Raw genomic sequence first — 17835 nt, 5'->3', positions numbered from 1 at the left:
TAAATTCAGAATGTTCGCATTCTAGTTGCTCATTAGATCACTGTAGTAAAGCTACTGCTCACCAGGGAAGTCTGCTGCTGGTATTGAAAGTGCATGTTTCAGTCTGCATGTCAGAATTCTTTAATGAAATAGAAGAGGATTTGAGAAGTCACTCAAAATGTGCCCTAATTTTTCTTTTTGCAGCACTAATCATACATTCTATGGAAAAATGAACCACCTTATTTTGTTCCTTTTTAAATTAAATGTTTTAAGAGTTACCACTTTATTCCAATCAAGATGGCTTCAGGTGTGCCATACGTTTATCATAAGTAGGAGTGTTAGCGCTCTAGTTGTTCTTTGGAACACTCTGGGAAGCTGCAGTAGAACACAAAGGAATCAACTGACAGTCTCTGCCTTTGTTGGATGTACATTTTTACTGAGAATGTCAGACTTCATTCTCACTTGACTGAGAAAGATAATGTGAATTTACAGAAAATATGCTCTCAGTTTAGCTTATAGATCACCTTCCAAACCTCTGTGGGAAAAGCATGTGAAAATAGTTTGCTCTCAAACATGATTAATGATATCCCAGCAGAAGGCTTTTTCACATGGTAAAATCACCTTAGAACATACCACAATTCCTAAAATGAGTATGGTACCATCAACAAATGATTTATAGGGGGAGGAGCCAAGATGGCGGACGGACAGGACGTCTGAGCTCCCGGCTCCGCAGCCTGTCTGCTGTTTACATGACATCCTGATCTTTAATCCTGCCTACAGCGCGAGCAAATGTAACCACGAATGCGCTGACACTTTCCGCATTCCTCCGATGTCCCCGCCGGCTTTTTTGGTCGAGGATTCATAGAGTTTGCCGACTTTGGACTTTGCCCATGCACTCTGGCCCGACCACCGCCACCGGACATCGCTTATCACGTACGGTGAGACGACCTGGGGCCGGACCGGCGCCTGGGGAAATGTGACCGGCTGTGGAGTGGGCGGCTTGGCGGAGTCTTCTTCGCGACGGAGAGAATTCCTGTATGATTGGGTCCGGGCTGGCGACCCTTCCTTTGTCATGCTACCAGCGGTCAGAGCGGTATCCGTTTTAGAGCGCCCACCACCCGCATTGTTATACAGCCGAGGGCTCTCACATCGTGTGAGCCCCGTATAGCGAGCAGTATCTCTTCTTGCCTTAAATGCTATTCCTCCGTCCAATGGAGTCACCCTCACCTCTCCGATGTGGGCTGACTGCAAAAATGGTGGCGGTGCCGGTCTACCTCGCCGGAAAGACGGAAGCCTCCATATCCCGGACGCAGGCTGCCCTGCCTGCTGTCGAGCTGGAGGGTGTCCCGGCGGCGCCTTTGCATACTGCCGACATGCTGAAGCGGGGAGCAGACCTGACCTATGGTGATATCCTTCTAGCCCTGGAAGACTTGAGGGCGACACTGTGGGAAAACACTCGAGAACTGGAGCGGAAGGTCGATGTCGCTATGCCATCCAGGGAATTACTGCGGTTGTCTTACCCCCCAATGCCTCTCATTCCCTTCGAGGCGGATACAATGTGGCGACAGGGGGATACTGTGGAACGTCCTTTCCCTGGCTACAGTGTCGAGTGTTCTTTTAATGACAAAGTTGCAGATACAAAGCTCCCTTCCACTTTACAAGCTGAGACTCTGCCTCTGCAAGTGTTGCCACGGCTTCCTCAACATCGCCGGAGTGTGTGCCGTTCTGTGGGGAAAACTGTGTTGGTCACTATCGATGTGGTGATGGTCTATGATTGGGAACTCTCGCTTCCTCTTCCTCTGCGTCTTCTGTGCCGGGAGCGGCCATCTTGCTCCTTTGTTCTGCCTGAGGTACACTCCCAGCGGTGGCCATGCTTGGTGGGGTTTCAGCGTTCTGGCCAGGGCTGATGTTGCCTCCCTTGATGATCCTGCCTGACCGCCTGGCATGACCCGGACTAGAATATTTGTCTATGTATCTGATGTGCCGCATGCGTGTAATTTGCTATTGTTGATTGCGGGGGTGGATCTGTGGGGCCGCTTAGGATCGGGCCGGGGCTGGGCGATTTCCTTTAGTTTGCTGTACGTATTGGCGGGCGGGGACTAGGATGGGACTGCTAATTATCTGATTTATTCGCACATTTGGAATGGAGTCTCCCCACCTGCTGCTTTGCTTGCTATTTCAGTTGTGCTGATGATATTCAGAGTGGGGGATGCTTATGGGGCTGGTGGTGACCGGGAGTATGTAAAATTTCCTCCTCCTGTCTTCTCTGGGAGTCGGAGACTGGGATGTTCTTTCCCACTCTCCGGACTCTCTTTCCCACTTGGGGTTCTTTGGGGCGACAGGCATGCCTAATGGGGGGGGGTGGGCCGTGGCCTTCCGCTGGTATGCAGGGTGGGGGGATGGGATGTGTTCTATGTCTTTTCTTTGTCTCTATGGCCCTCTTTCTCATTCTTTCTCTCTTCTTCTTCGGTTTCTTTCTCTTCTATGTTTCTTTGTTTCTTCGGGGTCGGGGTTCAGTGTTAGTAGGGAGTTTATTGTGCTCTATCATTCTGTGGTATAGCGTTTGCTCTTAGTTCCTGGATGGTGGCCACCTGTTTCCTTACAAATGCCTTCCTATATAACGCCTCCTTCTGGGTGCTCCGTGAACGGTGATGTCTCTCCTGGTCAGTGATCAGCCTCGACTCTTTTTGTAGTTCACTACATTGTACTCGACAAAATCATAAAATTAAACCTTTTCTTATCCTGACATTATTGTTCTATGTTCTACACGGTACCTTTCACTCAGAGATTGCTTTAACGGCGCTCTGCCCAATTGGTTTTTTTTTTTTTTTTTTTTCTTTCTCTTTTATTCTTTTCTGATATGTCATAGCGGCCGGCCCCGAGGGGTTGTAGGCAGACGCTGTGTATTGTGCATTTACCAAAATAAAGGTTTTAAAAAAAAAAAATAAAAAAAATAAAAAAAAATAAAAAAAAAAATGATTTATAATGTAACTAAAGTTTTAAAACCTTCAATTAACTGCAATGCTTTTTAATGAGGTGCTATCATGTATATTGGTCCCAAGATGGCTGCCAACACTTCTTGGATGAAGTGCTGACAGCCAATCAGATCTCACGATGAGATGTGTGGTTAGGCTCCGCCCAGATATATATGTGATTTTACTTTTGATTTTCTCAGGAACTACTGAATGGATTTACACCATTTAAGCAAAAGGCACGACTCTGAACCAAGGTCTACCTTTCTGCCAAATTTGGTGTAATTCCGTTCAGCAGTTCGGGCTGTAGCTGCATCAACAGGTCCTATGGGAAATTGCATAGGGAAAACGCGTTTTGGGACCCCCCTTTTTTCTCAGCCCCCGCTTGACGAATCACCACGAAACTTTCAGGATAGGAGCGGACCAGAGCTGGCCAAAAGTTTGGAAAATTTCGCGAAGATTCGTCAACCGGCGCCAGACTTATTGGGAATAGAATGTTGCTGATTTCCTATGGAAAATAGGTCCTAACTATAACTACCTACTGGCGACCGCCAGTAGGATATATGGAGATATATATATATTTTCGATACTCCCTTTCTTCTAGCCTTATTGAAGAAACAACGGAACGGACTCCAATTCTTTTGTGCAGCGTTATTTTATTTTCGTGCTTTCAGCCGCCATGACGCGTTTGGGCTTCACAGATATATATATTCCTCCAAGCTTCCCTTGCCTGCTGAACGCGAGTCGCGCTGTCTGATGGGACCAGCCACGAGCGGGTCCGTTAAATCGTGCACAGTTCCTTTCAAAACAAGGATGACGATGCCTTGTGTGGAGCTGCAAAAGTATTTTATTCAGCCTCAATCGTATGCGTTTCGGAGCGTCCTGCTCCTTGCTCACCGATAAAGTTTTGAAAGCGGCCATTTTAAAACTTTTTTCTATGTGGTTTCTACGTGACACGTGATAAACTACAAAATGGTGAAAGGTAAAACAGACTTGTAGTTTTTCCTTTGCTTAGCGTTTCTTTCACAATGATGTTACACAACTGAAAAAACTTTATGACGATAATCGTCTTCAGTCAACAAAACAGCTTGTTCCATGTGCGTAATTCATTTCCGGCAATTATTTGTTGCGGTACAAATTCTAATAATTACAATTCATACTATACAGTATTTACAAACTGTACACGTATTGGCAAACAAATTCACAAGATTAGTATCAGCAACTAATTAGTGTTGCTGCAACACACTCTCGCCCAAGTGGGCAATTTTATCACAATTATATTCTGAAAACCTCTCAGAATCGAGCCCATGTGGGCTATCTTTGCCATCTGACAATCAAAAGAAACCCATTGTGTACAATCCCCGCCCAAGTGGGCCACTGAGAACTTTCACTTTAAAACATTATCTGTTTGTTTATAAAAAAATCTTTCTTCCCTATTAAAACCATAGTTTAAAACCTCATCTTTATCTATAAAAACTTGTGAGACAGAAATCCTTTTTTTTATACTTACAAATGCCTGGAATTCAATTCAATTATGTAGCGAGACATACGTTTTCTACGGTTCTTTTCCCTGTTCTGGCCACATTTATCAACTGCCACTGCATCTATCACATAATATGCGAGACCTTTATTGTCTTTACCATAGAATTTTTCGAAATGGCGCGCAACTAGGTGCAATCGCCATTCTTAATGGCCCGTAAATGCTGCCAAATTCTTTTATGAACTTCCAGAATTGTACTGCCTACGTACCGCAGGCCACAAGGGCACTGCAGCACGTAGACGGCAAACTCCATTTTGCAGTTAAATTTGCCCGTTATTTTTCTCATTGTGCTGGACAACCCCGGTTTATATTGGGTGGTATTAGTTCCATATAGGCATGCCTTGCATTTAGAACATTTCAGGAACCCCTGTTTTCTACTTAACCAGGTTTCCTTAGGTTGATGTTGCTTCAGGGTGTTTCTTACCAAATTCTGATTAAATGACTTTGCACGCCTAAACGTCAATTGTGGTCTCCGTGGCACTACTTTCCCCAGAACAGGGTCACTTTTGATTATGTGCCAGTGTTTATTTAGAATGCCTCTCAGTCCGTCTTGTTGAACACTGTATTTAGTTATCATACGACACTGGTTACCTGTGTCTTCTGATCTGCTTTTCTTCTTTTTTTTTTTCGAACAGTATTTCCTCTCTCTTTCTCTTTGACACTTTGCCTATTGCCTCATTTATCCAATTGTCAGGGTACCCTCTGTTTTGAAATCTATTATTGAGACGGGTGAGCTCTAATTTAGTTTCCTCCTCATTACTGCAGTTTCGTTTCGTTCTTAAACATTCTCCAAACGGTATGCTTCTTTTCAAGTTGGTAGGATGGAAACTAGTTGCATGAAGCAACGTATTACCTGAGGAAGGTTTCCTGTATAGTTTAGTTGCTACCTTTCCTTCTTTGATGTACACTGTGAGGTCAAGGAAGTTTACACTGTGCTTACTGATATCGCTGGTGAAGCTTAAATTTAAGTCATTCTTTTGAATCTTGCTGACAAAGATCTTCGCTTGCTCCTCTGTGCCCTTCCATACCAAAAATAAGTTGTCAATGTACCGAATCCAGTGCATAATATGCTCTTCCCTTTCAACCAGATACTGCATCCGGATCACCTTACTCCCACCAGCCCATATGCAGATTCGCATAGCTGGGGGCGAAGCAGGTGCCCATCGCTGTCCCACATACCTGGTGGTAAAGATGTATGAGGGGAGTGACTGCACCAAATTACAATGGATTTGTTTTTGTGTAATTTGGTGCAGTCACTCCCCTAATACATACAAGATTCAGGTGACTTTCTCAGGAGAATTTACGATCTTCCTTGGGAGGATGACTATTTTCTAATCACAATTGATGTGTCGACATTATATACCAGCATCAAGCACAAGGATGGTCTTAAAGCCATTAAACACTTCTTGGGGGCTAGACCAATAAGATTGTGGGCGCACACAGAAATGATCTTGAGGATGGTGGAAGTATGTTTAACGAGTAATTTCTTCCTATTCAATGAAGATCTTTACCACCAGGTATGTGGGACTGCGATAGGCACCTCCTTCCCCACAGCTATGCGAATCTGCATATGGGCTGATGGGAGGAGCAGGTAATTTTTGGGATCTGATGCCTGCAGCCAGCACGCTCCCAGATATATGGGCCCCTTTCATCGCCTAACTCCAGCCCCTGACAGCCCAAAGCCGGACTCCCAAAGTCCTGACATGCACGAGACCCATGAGGGTGTCGCTGAACCCACTCCCCCCCTCGGGCCAGTGTATTTGTGTCTCCTCAAATGTGCCTTAATTGCTACTCAACTACTGATATTTCATTTCTGTGCTGCTCTTGGCCTTCATTACCTTGTAACGTGAAATGCCATTGTAAGTGTAATTCCAACAGTATTGACCGATGTGATGCCTACCTGTAATGTGCCATGTTTTCCTTTTTCAATAAAGGTTTTAAAAAAATAAAAAAAAAACTCCGCATTGCAGCCGGGAAACATCATGTCACCTGGACTGCACAACGCATTCTCGACACTGGACTTCGCATCTCAAACCCTCGCTGACGGGATTCTCAATGACAATACAGGGCCTCGCATCGCAGCCTCGCCAAATCTCGGAACCTATGCTTTGCTTCGGCTGAACAACACATCTTTAACGTGGACCATTGCAATGGTCCGCTAAACAGGATGCAAGGTATTTTGTTCATCTGGCTTAATTGGGTCCCTGTAGCTGGCCAGCGCTCAATCACGGTCGTTCTCAACTTGTGACTTTGGTCCGGTTTGGGACAACCAGATATCCACAGTTGGCACTTTGTGGTGATATTTTCACTAAAATCTTTAAAAATGCACATCTCCGGTTCAACTGATTAGATTTTTGTCATTTTGGTCTGGTTTCATTAATTAAAAATAGCCATATTTTTCTAACTTCGTGTGGGATCCTTTTCTGTGTGGCATTTTTTACTTTATTACTGTTTGAAGTGTTGCACAGCTACTTTACATATTGCCTCTTAGTTAAGCCTGACTGCTGTGTGCCAAGCTACCAGAGGGCTGAGCACAGGTTAATTTAGGATAGGTTTCCGCCTCACCGAGATAAGGGTTGTGGTTGCTACTTAAGTAAGGTTTCACCCCCCTCAACCAGCAAGCCAATTTCTCACAGCACCACACTCTCCTGGTCTAATCCAGTGCCACTAATATGACGTGGCCTGGTCGTTTCTGATCTTCTTCAGAACTCAAGGCAGGAGAAGTAGAGGAGGGAAGACATACAGACATCCCACCGTCCACTCTAGGCAGAATACATTTCCAACAGAAACCCTTCGAGGGAATTCCCACTCACAAAAGTGTTGACAATGTGCGTTCTCAGTGGTGGCGAAGAGCTCGAGCCAGGGGTCTCCCCAATGCTGCAACATACCTTGGCCCACCTCCAGGTGTGTCTGCCATTCGTGATATGCTATGTGTCACCAGTTGAGTTTGCCCACCATGGCGTTCAAACATTTTGCCAGGTGGTTAACAGGTTGACCCAGCCAGTTCCAGAGGCGCAGAGCCTCCTGGCACAGGACACTGGGCCCCACCCCACTTGTTGCAGTACTACATGGCCGTGTTGTTATCCGTGGGAACCTGCTTCTCTTTAACGCCAAGCAAATCAACTGGAACTCCAACACGTTGATGTGGATCTGGGCCTGCGCCATAGACCAGACTCCTCTGATCCCTACCTCTCCCAGATTGCATACCCAAACCAAGCAGTGAAACATCTGTCACCACTTTCCGTTCAGGGTGCGGTAGTGAGAGGGGTCTGTCGCTGGTCCAATTGCGTTTGAGCAGCCACCACTGCAGATCTTGTGCAGTCTCCTCCAAAACCTGGATGGAATCTGACAGGTTCCCTTTGTGCTGGGTCCACAAGGACGTCTGATCGTACCTCAAAGCCTGTATATGCAATGTAGCATGGTCGACGAGCAGGATGGAGAAGACCAATAGACTTAGAAGCCTCAGAGCCACTATCCGGATCAGGACCAAAGCTGAAACATCTAGATCATAGTTCTAATGTTGTGCGCTCACTGATCTGGAGGGAAAATCCGAAAACACACCATATCCAGAATGGCTCTGATGAAAAGCAGCCTCTGCGAAGGAGTCAGGTGTGACTTTGGCATGTTGATTGTGAACCCCAAAGTTGTCTGGGGCTGGCCCACGACTGACTACAGGGTGCCCCACCTTCACTAGCTCATTGTCAAGCTAGGGGAAGACTGGTATACCCTGACCTCCGAAGATGTACTGCAACCACTGCCTCACTTTCGTGATCACCTGAGGGGCACTGGCAAGGCCAAAGGGGAGCATGGCAAACTGAAAATGCTCCTGGCCTACTACGAATCGCTGATGGCGCTATGGGCCTGCAAGATGGGTACATGAAAATAAGAGTCCAGCAGGAACAAGTCCATCATCCAGTCCCCTGCATTTAGGGCAAACAGAACATGGGCCAGTGTGAGCATCTTGAATTTGTAATTTCGTAAGAAGGTGTTGGAAGGGCGAAGATTCAAAATAGGACGAAAGCCTCCATCGTTCTTCTACACAAGGAAAGTGCTGGGATATAACATCCAATCCCTACTTCTGAGGTCAGCACCCGCTCTATGGCTCCTCTACTCAAAATAGCCTGCACCTCCTGATGCAAAACAGAAAGGTGATGCTCCAAAAGCCACTCTGATGCAGGTTGAAAGTAAGGTGGGTCAAAAAGAAATGGCAGGGTGGTTAGAAAATATTTTAAAGACCCATTTGTGGGATGCAATGCTCTGCCACTCCTAGAAAAAGTGCAGAATCCTGCCTCCTACAGGGTGGTTGGGTGTCACCAGGGGCTCACAAAAGAGGTTATGAGGTTGCTGCCCACGAGATGGGGGATTGAGATGTATGCTGTCATTAATGATCTGGGCACTGTCTGTTGGGGCCACAGCCCCAAACTGGGAAGGGCTGTTGTACAGGCTCTGAAGCCTGGAGCTGCCGATATGCCAAGATTCTGGAACATACCATAAAAGGGCAAAACTGTTGGGGATATTGTCAAACTGGTGCTGACCAGAAGCACAAAAGGAATTAACCTTTGACAATTTCTATTATGTTGCACTTTTTTTTCAACTTCGGGGCAAAAAGAAGCATAGTGGATATACTGCCAGTGGAGGTGAAGCAGAGAGGGCCCTTATATAGAGTCTCATGTATTTGAAGTAGCTATGTGGAAGTGACTGCCCTCACGATTATTAATTTATGTATTCTAATAGCATGGGCTGCACAGACAACAAACTAAAGTTAATATACTTCAACACATAACGTAAGCTATAACAAATACATTGTGGAAGATGCTGACGTACTATAAAATAAATGTGAGTATAGGGTTATGGATAAATATAGAAGATGGAGACAATGGATCCGTAGACAATGGGTGGAATAGAATAGGTGTGAAGTAGTCATGAGAGTTCATAAAGATATATGTGTAGCAGGTGACATAATAAGGTGTCCAATGGAAGTTGAGACGTGAGAGGAAGATGGGGAGGAGAGTGAAAGTGGTAAGATAAAGTCACATGTTTTATTTTCCTCTGTTATGTTATTGCTATTGTTCTACAGAAAGTGTTGTTCTTCTTGCTAATTTTGTTGGCTGTTGTACAAAGAAAGTGAAGGAAGAAATGCATAATCCTCACCTACATGTCCTAAACAGAACTTAAGCTTTCCTTTACAACTAGGAAATTTTCCCAGCAAAACCTCCACGGTACAAGTAATACAATAACAATTTTATATTGAGGCATTAATTATGGGGAATACATTTAAAAAGAAAGATACCTGATTATATTTAGCATTTGCTATGTGCTTTGTTTCCATTTTCCCATACTGAGGAGGTTTACAGGAGAACTCCACAAATGCCAGGAGCTGCTCAAAGATTGCCGGGTACATGGCCTGCATGTTTTCAGGCCCTATGCAGATGGCCTAAGAAAAGAAAATCATGAATTCTGAATTGAAAAGTAGTGTCAGGAAATTTTACATGCACACAGTCCAGAAAACTCAAAATTCATATTACAGAAGTTGCAGGCAATCATCAATAAGCACTGGCAAAGTCAACAGGTCTGGAGTATTGCAAGAGAAAGTGTTTAGGAATTTTTGGTTGCCTTGGAGTGTCCAAGAAAGAAAATCCCATAATGAAGAAACAGATTGGCTGAAACAATTTAGAAGCAGGACATAGGGTCTCTTTCCCACAACAAACTGTATTAGAAGAGTTAAACTGTGCCTTAAAGAAGAGTGTTGTAAAATGGATTTAGAAGGTTGCACTGGAAGTAGTGAACCTAAAAGACTTGGGGCCAGATGTACGCAGTGTATGGTTTGCTTTTACCAAATAGCAAATTCTTGCGATTTGCCATTTGGTTATCACAAACACCCATTTACCAATGTGTGTTTAGCACATTTTGCGAATCACAGTGGATAGCAAATAGACCTACCTCCTTAATATTTATGAGGTAGGTCTCCATTTACGACCCACTGAAAATCACAAAAATCACAGGGATGGTCAGCAGACCACCATGTCTGTGATTGCTTTTCAATAAGGCACTTTTTTGTTTTTAAAATGAAGTCTGTTTTCCTTAAAGGAAAATGTGATGCGTTTCAATATGAAGACTTCTCTTTTAGTTTTTTATTAGTAGGCAGTTGTCCGTTGGTCTACTGTCTGCTCTTTAAAAATGTTTTTGCAAACATTCACAAAGGGGAAGAGGTTCCTTAGGGACCCCTTCCCATTTGCAAATGGGTTACCACCTACTTGAAGTATGTGGCAAAATGTGAATGTTTTGCAACCGCATTTCGGTAGCAAAACATTCACACATATCACTGCGATTCGGTATTAGGAAGGGACGCCCTAAACACGTCCTTTCCTAATACCGAATCGCAAACCCAATTTGCAATTCGGTGATAGGTTACCGAATTGCAAATCGGGCCTTGGTACATTGGAAAAGGCCTTTTTTCGGTAACAAACAGCCCGATTCACAGAATTAAAAAACCTTTCTACATCTGGTCCATAGATACCTAAATGTTGCTTTTGTAGATACTTTAGACAACAGGTCAGAATTTTCTTTGCATGTTCAAGACGACTTACAAGCAAGCACGACTTTACTTGAACAAAAACCTGTAAATCCATCATGTTATCATTACAGCATCATTCCAGCAATGAGAAACAAATGAATGCACAAGGGCAATTAGTTAATAGCACTCTGTTTATAACAGGTTAAAGCATCCAAACAGCAATCACTTCCTGGATAAAAGCCATACACCAGTTATTAAAATGCTGTTGTTTTGGCAAAGTAAATACATCAAAGAGCACAAACTCTCTCTAGTAATAAAAAGACTACTTGAAACTCATCACAAAAACGGGAACACAAATAGGGCAATGTGAACATCGATGAAAATGCTATGGTCTTCTTGGACAGCCCATTAAGCGATGACAAACCATACAAAACACACATGAAAACAATGGCTGAAGAAGGAAGACCCGATGCACACTCTCGCTCTGTACTTCTTACTGTACATTTTGGGCTAATTAATGACAGGGAGGGTGAAAAATCGAAAACTATCTTTAGCCACATCGAAAAATATCACAATGTTACAGATATCAAATCTGAGGCTGAATATATCATAGTGTTCTATTTCGAATACACAAAAAACAGAGGGGGGTTAAATCAGATTACTATCAGAAAGCATGATACTTAACTTATCTGTCTCAACTCAAAAAAACATACAATATCTGATAAAATCTTCATGAGTTAGCAGGAGGGGAATATCAATCAATGTCTCCTGGTGTTTGCATCCACAGGAGACAGTAATATTTTAATAATTGTAAAATGTACTTCTGTTTATACTGGAGATCGGTCAGCTTTCTCGAAAATCTCTAAAACTCCATTATCCAGATAAGCAGGGATGGGTCAGAAACCGGAGGGAGGGCTGGATGACAGGCATCTCAAAATGTCAGCCTACATCGTTTCCCCTGCCAGTATTTCCCCAGAACAATACAACTTTCCACTTGAAAGTGGTAAGGTTCGAAATATATTATGAATTCCTATTCACACCTCGGGCAAGCTGATCATGCTAATTAACAACACTCTATTTTGATATTTCGGAACAGTCACTACATTGCATCGTACTAGAACTGCGTTATATAAAAATTTAGAGCCAATGACAAAGCGCAAAATCCTTGAATAAGTGGCTGTAATCTTTTCCAATTAAAGACGCTGTCCTCCACAGCTTTCTACTCTCCAGAACTTTGATAAATAAAAAAGACATTCTCTAAATTTTACGCTTTACTCACCAGCGCATAACATTGCTGTTATTGACTGAAGGGTTGGGTGGATTTAATAAAGTAGGGGATACAACATGGGTTCAAGAGAAAAAAAGGAAAGTTAAGGAAGATAGCATTCAAAGTCAACCTTTTCCAACCAATTTCGTAGTACAGTGCCTACTATCAAAGTCCAGTTCTTGATGGTAGTTTCCATTCAGCGAACGATAATGACTATGCAAAATTCTCCATTTAAAAACAAAATTCATCAAGATGTCCAACCTGCACAATGTCATTACATACACCTCTTGGAACAAAATATGTAATCTGAGATCACAGCATATATAGAAGCCCATATTTGAGAAATTCCTAAATGGATGACACTTGCTTAGCAAGTTCACTGGCGTGAACTATAGGAAAGAGTAAATGAAGGCAGCGGCTGGGTCAACAACTTCTCAACCTACTTCCATTTTTGCTATATTGTTATTGCGGATTATCACCGTATGGTTTTATTCACGATGCTGGCACCTGTCGAATTTAATTGTTAGAGAGACAATTTTCTGACAAATTAACGAGAATAGCAATTACATGTCAGATCCAATCATTTTAACAGAAGATAAATAAAATAATACCTTTTGCAAGACATCCAGAGCTGTGAGCACTGCCTCCTGCAAACTTGTCAACACAGCTTCAGTAAAGGAAGGAAGGATGAAAGGAGAGGCATCTGAACTAATGGGAACAGATACAGCACCATGTAAAATTCCTCCCAGCTTTTGTAAATCGTCCATGCTGAAACCAGTTTTGATGTGTTGATACAATGCTGGGAAAATCTGTACTAAAGCTGTGAGGAACGGCTGGCTAGGTATGAAAGCAAGTTTGTCACATGTGGCTGGTGGTTTTGTGCTTTCAGAACCAATCCTATACCATGCATTCCAGGCTGCCCACCAAAGGGCCGAATCTTCAATCTCATCCATGGCAATCGGAAGCTCAGGAGCACTGAATCTGCTGAGTTTTTCTCCAATTGAGTCCATCCTAGTTAGTGGCCTTCCTGGACCAGCAGCCATCACTGGACCCAGAAGGACTGGTACAGGCACACTAATCCCAGGCATAGATTCTGGTTTATCAGAGTCTCTTAGTGGACTAACTATTTGTAGGATTTCCTGGAAACTTTTCAAAGCAGCCAGAGACACTTCATTGTTTTTGCTTAATGAAGCAGACTCAATGTGATCCAGGAGAACATCCCAAGCTTTGGTGAAATCACCTATACGGAAGACAAAAAACATATTTTTGTATTCCTGTCTGTGCTTTGTCAACCATTTTATGTACTTTTGATATTTGTGTGGTTGAAAAAAACAATATATACAATAATAGTATAGCTGCAATACATTATCATACTTAGAAAATGACAACCTACCAAACACATATTTTAGACGTCCGTGATGCTCTAGTAACTTATGTGTACCCAATACATTGCTTCTTTAAAACTGTATCCTCTTGATAAGCCCTTTCACCCCTCTAGGACTATTTACAGGAGATGACACCAGATAACAAAAGAAACGCAAGGCTGTAATACCTAACTGAAGCTTGTACATATAACCCGTTTCCTTGTGAAGAAGAGGAAGAAGTAGATTACAGATCACAACTGTCGGTGGTATATGGCTACTAAATCCTTTTGTAGGAACCAAAATAAAGCACTTTTGCTCCAAATGGAGAGCCACAAGGTCTCGACATAGGCCTCCAGGTGATCAGACTGTCAACATCGCCCCTAATGAAAAAAAATCTCAAAGCCTCCTCTTTTCCCTTCAGAAAGATCTCCTAAATTCAAAAGAACAAGTAAGCAATTTCAATAAAATAATATTTTAATATCTGTATAAACTGAGAAAAACTCTACGTTTTATCCTCTCAATATGAAACCAGTAAAGGCTGGATCTCTAGTCAAAACTAGAGTGGCATCCGGACTTCGAAGATGCAATCATGTCACCACTACCAGGAGGAATCTTCATTGCCTTACTATGGATCAAGAATCGATTTCATAAGAGTCTCATGCACAAATGGATCTTCATTCAGACTACAGAACACATCAAGGAAAAACCTCTGCAAGAATAGGGAATGTTAGGGTCTCAAATAAAAGAATCACTAGACCCCTCTCATTTTGCCTCGACTATGGAGCGAGAAACGTATTCCTCAAAAGAGCCTACAGATGGAAACACTATTGTAGAAACATTGCTATGGACCCTAATGTAAATAAGGAAAATAGATCTCTCTATCACCTGTTGAGTGGTATCAGACATTCATAACTTGGTACAGAGCAGGGGCGGCTCCACCGCTAAGACGGAGGCGCGTCGCCCCACTGTCTTTCAGCACGACAAAAAAGGAAAAATAAAATGAGAATAATGCAATGGTATTATTTTATTTTTCTGTGCTGGGCAGTTTTGTGGGGCGGGGGTGGTATGTGCAGGGGGGAGGAGTGGTGACACCCTCCTAACTGTGCATGAATGTGTGCCCGGCCCTCTGGGGCCAGCCAAACATACATGCGCACGTAGCATGTTCTGCACCCAGGCTGCAGAACATTCCCAGGCTTCCATTCCCCATCTGAGCATTGAACCACGCCGCTCAAACTAATCACAAAGCTTCATTGCAGCGTTGTGATTGGCTTAAGGGAGCCTGGGTGCTTACCAATCACAACGCTGCATTGCAGCATTGTGATTGGCTCAGGAGAGCCTATCCTGCTTCCTTTTCCAGCAGACCAGGAAGAGGACTGAAGAGAGGCTGTAGCTGGCCAGCTGGGGCGGCTGACAGGTAAGTCCTTTTTATTATTTTCCTCAGCTTCTTCCCCTTGTCCCCATGACCTCACTTCCCCCCGCCCCGCTGCTGATTCGCGGGACCAGCCGCGACTGGCACAGAGATCCCTAACATGCCTGGGCTGCGGTGCCAAAGCACCTGCTTCACTAATGACAGCTACGAACCTGGTTGTAACTCAATGTCATTGGAAATGTGATGACTTACCACACCAACCAAGTTCAGATCAAAATAGAAAACCCTTTTTGTACAACTTTGACTGTTCTGGTAGTGGCAGACAGCTACCATCTTTTTATTCAGTTTCAGTTTAATTATACAGTCTGTGTTCCATATGAACAATAAAGCAAAGCGGGAACATAGTCCCAGTTACAATCAAAGTGATTCAAGTGAGTGATATTATAGAGTTGCCGAATACTGCGTACAACAACCGTGGAAGGTGAGACAACCTACTAAACATATAGAAAGCAATCGACCCTCTCATATCAACATTGGCAGGATATTTAGCAATGAGAAAGTTTAAAGCAGGTCAAACGGGTCCTGCCAGGATTAACTATTTGTATCCTGCACCAAAGCAAATAAAAGATTCCATTATATAATAACTAAACAATAATATTAACTGGAACCCGTATTTCCCAAATCTCAGCAACTCCCCCCTACCCCCTTCCCCAACTCACACCGCCCAGCGAGATGCCCCATCACACCAGCAAGGAGGAAAAGCAGTCTATAATCTATTTAGGTCTTGACTAGAGAGAGATGTAGTTGAATAATAAATCACTGGCTAGGGTGTAAAGCAACCATCCTCTGCATCACCCCTGTGGTCCTTACAGATTAGGGCTATCCCCTCATTCCCGTGCTGAAGTGGTTAAAGATTGGACAACACTACGTCCCAACTGGGTGACAACAGATATTTGCACAATCCCAAAGTGTCTTCCCTCTGCAATGCCACCCACTTCGTCTGCGCCCACACTAGAAAGGACTGCATCCATGCCTCAGAGGATGTGGATTCTGGGGATTTCCACCTTTGGGTTATTAAGTGCTTAGCTGTTATAAGGCCCAAGTCTAAAAACCTGGAGGTTGCTCTATATTTCTACATGCCCAGTATGCATATTTTGCATGTTTGTAGTGCTGGTTGTGCTGTGCAAGTCAACAGTCGGGTCGTGGCCACCTGCCAGTAAGTGTGCAGAAAAGGAGAAGACCACAAAATGTGGAGCAAGTCCGCTGCCAGCAAGACGCATCGGGGGCAGGCAGCGTTTGTACACTGGAAAGATCAGTTGATTTTTGCGGGAGTTAGGTAGGCTCTATGCACTATATAGAATTGTATTAGGGGTAACCTCACATTTCGTGGTATGTTAGTGGGACTTTCGAGGATTACAGCCCATTCCTTATCTGTTCAGGTTCCTGCAAGGTCACCGTCCCGGTGGGCACACAGGGCTGCATGTGAAGGTATGATATGAGCTTGGAGTTAGCTAGCCAGACAGTGTATTAAATGTCTACCCGTTCCCATGACCTGCAGATATTGTACCACTAAGTGTATCGGCGGTTCAGTAGTTAGGTCTCCCCAGTAATGAGTCCGTGTTTCCAGCAGGGAGCTGTATAAAAGAAAAAGCCCTACAGACAGGCCAGTGTGTTCTATCAGTGTTTCATAGGGGGTCAGGGCTCCATCGCTGTAGATATCTCCCAGTGTGTGCAGTCCCACAACATGCCCAGCTTCCAGTTCCACTGCAAATGTAGGGGTAGCATTTCGAAGAGTGGCTAATAGCACGAGTGCTGGTGCATAAGGAATCAATGCATACGTAAGGTAGAGGCTCCGATGGTAACAGCGGTGTGCAATGCCCAATAACAAGGGGTCTGGCACAGCAACTACAGTAATTGGATGCGACAGGTGAAGCACACTGAGAAACGTCCAGGGCGGCAGTGTGGTGGCCGTATCAGAATACTGCAAGACAGGAATTTAGCTACCCGTTGCAGCTGAGACGCAAGCTAGTATTGCTCCAGGTTCGGCACCGCAAGACCACCCTGATCTAATGCCGGATATAGCTTTGTCAGTGGCACTCTGCAGCATTCCATATGCCAGATAAACTCCCTAATCCGGGACTCTGGGTCCCGAAAAAACTGGGTCGAGATGTATGGAGGTAAGCTGGAAAAATAATACCAATTCGGGGAAGGACCACCTTCTTTAGAAGTGCCACGGGTCCCATCACCGACAATAGAAGCATCTGCCAAAAATCCATCTGTGCTCTGATGGGTGTGGCCGTGCGTGTTAGGTTACCATCAGGCAGGTCACCCAGAGAATGGTATGTCTCGGCATTCGTGTTCAGGATGTCACGGATGTCTCTAAGATATAAAAGAAGATAATCTGCATAAAGAGAGACAACATGAAGTTCGTCACCAAGTTGCATACCCCAGGTTTCTCCCCATCAGCCTCCCATGCTCATCCATCCAGACAAAAGCTGTCTGTGAACAGTCAAACATGTGTAAGGAGATCTGCTACTGAATGACTGCCAATTCCGGCTGCAGCCTGGCCAAGAGGCAGCCTGGTCTTTCTAGTGATGAAGGGAACACTGCTTCAGCTTGGTATGCTAGGCATTCATAAGTCCTTACTTTGCTGTATCTGTCAAACCGCAATGAGTCATTCAGCACTGCTGAAACACCTAGAGTCAGCAACGGGGTTTAGGACCTTGCCAAGAAAGTGATCCACTTATTGGTGATGGTAGTTCAACTTAGTCCCCATTTCTTCACCCCTATGGACTTAACACCCGGGATACCCAAGCTCGCTGTCCATTCT

At 44.1% G+C, this 17835-nt stretch overlaps 1 protein-coding gene across 2 annotated transcripts in view; it reads right to left on the bottom strand.

Moving 5' to 3' along the window:
- MON2 (MON2 regulator of endosome-to-Golgi trafficking) overlaps nt 1-17835 on the bottom strand; it is a 1036128-nt gene that overhangs the window by 209341 nt on the left and 808952 nt on the right. For both annotated transcript variants that reach the window (XM_085653355.1, XM_085653354.1), the window contains exons 26-27: nt 12884-13512; nt 9782-9925 (exon numbers count right to left, since the gene is read on the bottom strand). In XM_085653355.1, the coding sequence (XP_085509481.1) occupies nt 9782-9925; nt 12884-13512 (773 nt within the window). The remainder of the gene's footprint in view (nt 1-9781; nt 9926-12883; nt 13513-17835) is intronic.

The sequence above is a fragment of the Triturus cristatus genome, chromosome 4_1, assembly GCF_964204655.1.
Source record: "Triturus cristatus chromosome 4_1, aTriCri1.1, whole genome shotgun sequence".
NCBI classification, from domain to species: domain Eukaryota; kingdom Metazoa; phylum Chordata; class Amphibia; order Caudata; family Salamandridae; genus Triturus; species Triturus cristatus.
Note: the sequence above shows the minus strand (reverse complement) of the source record. Positions and strands in the feature narration are given on the sequence as shown.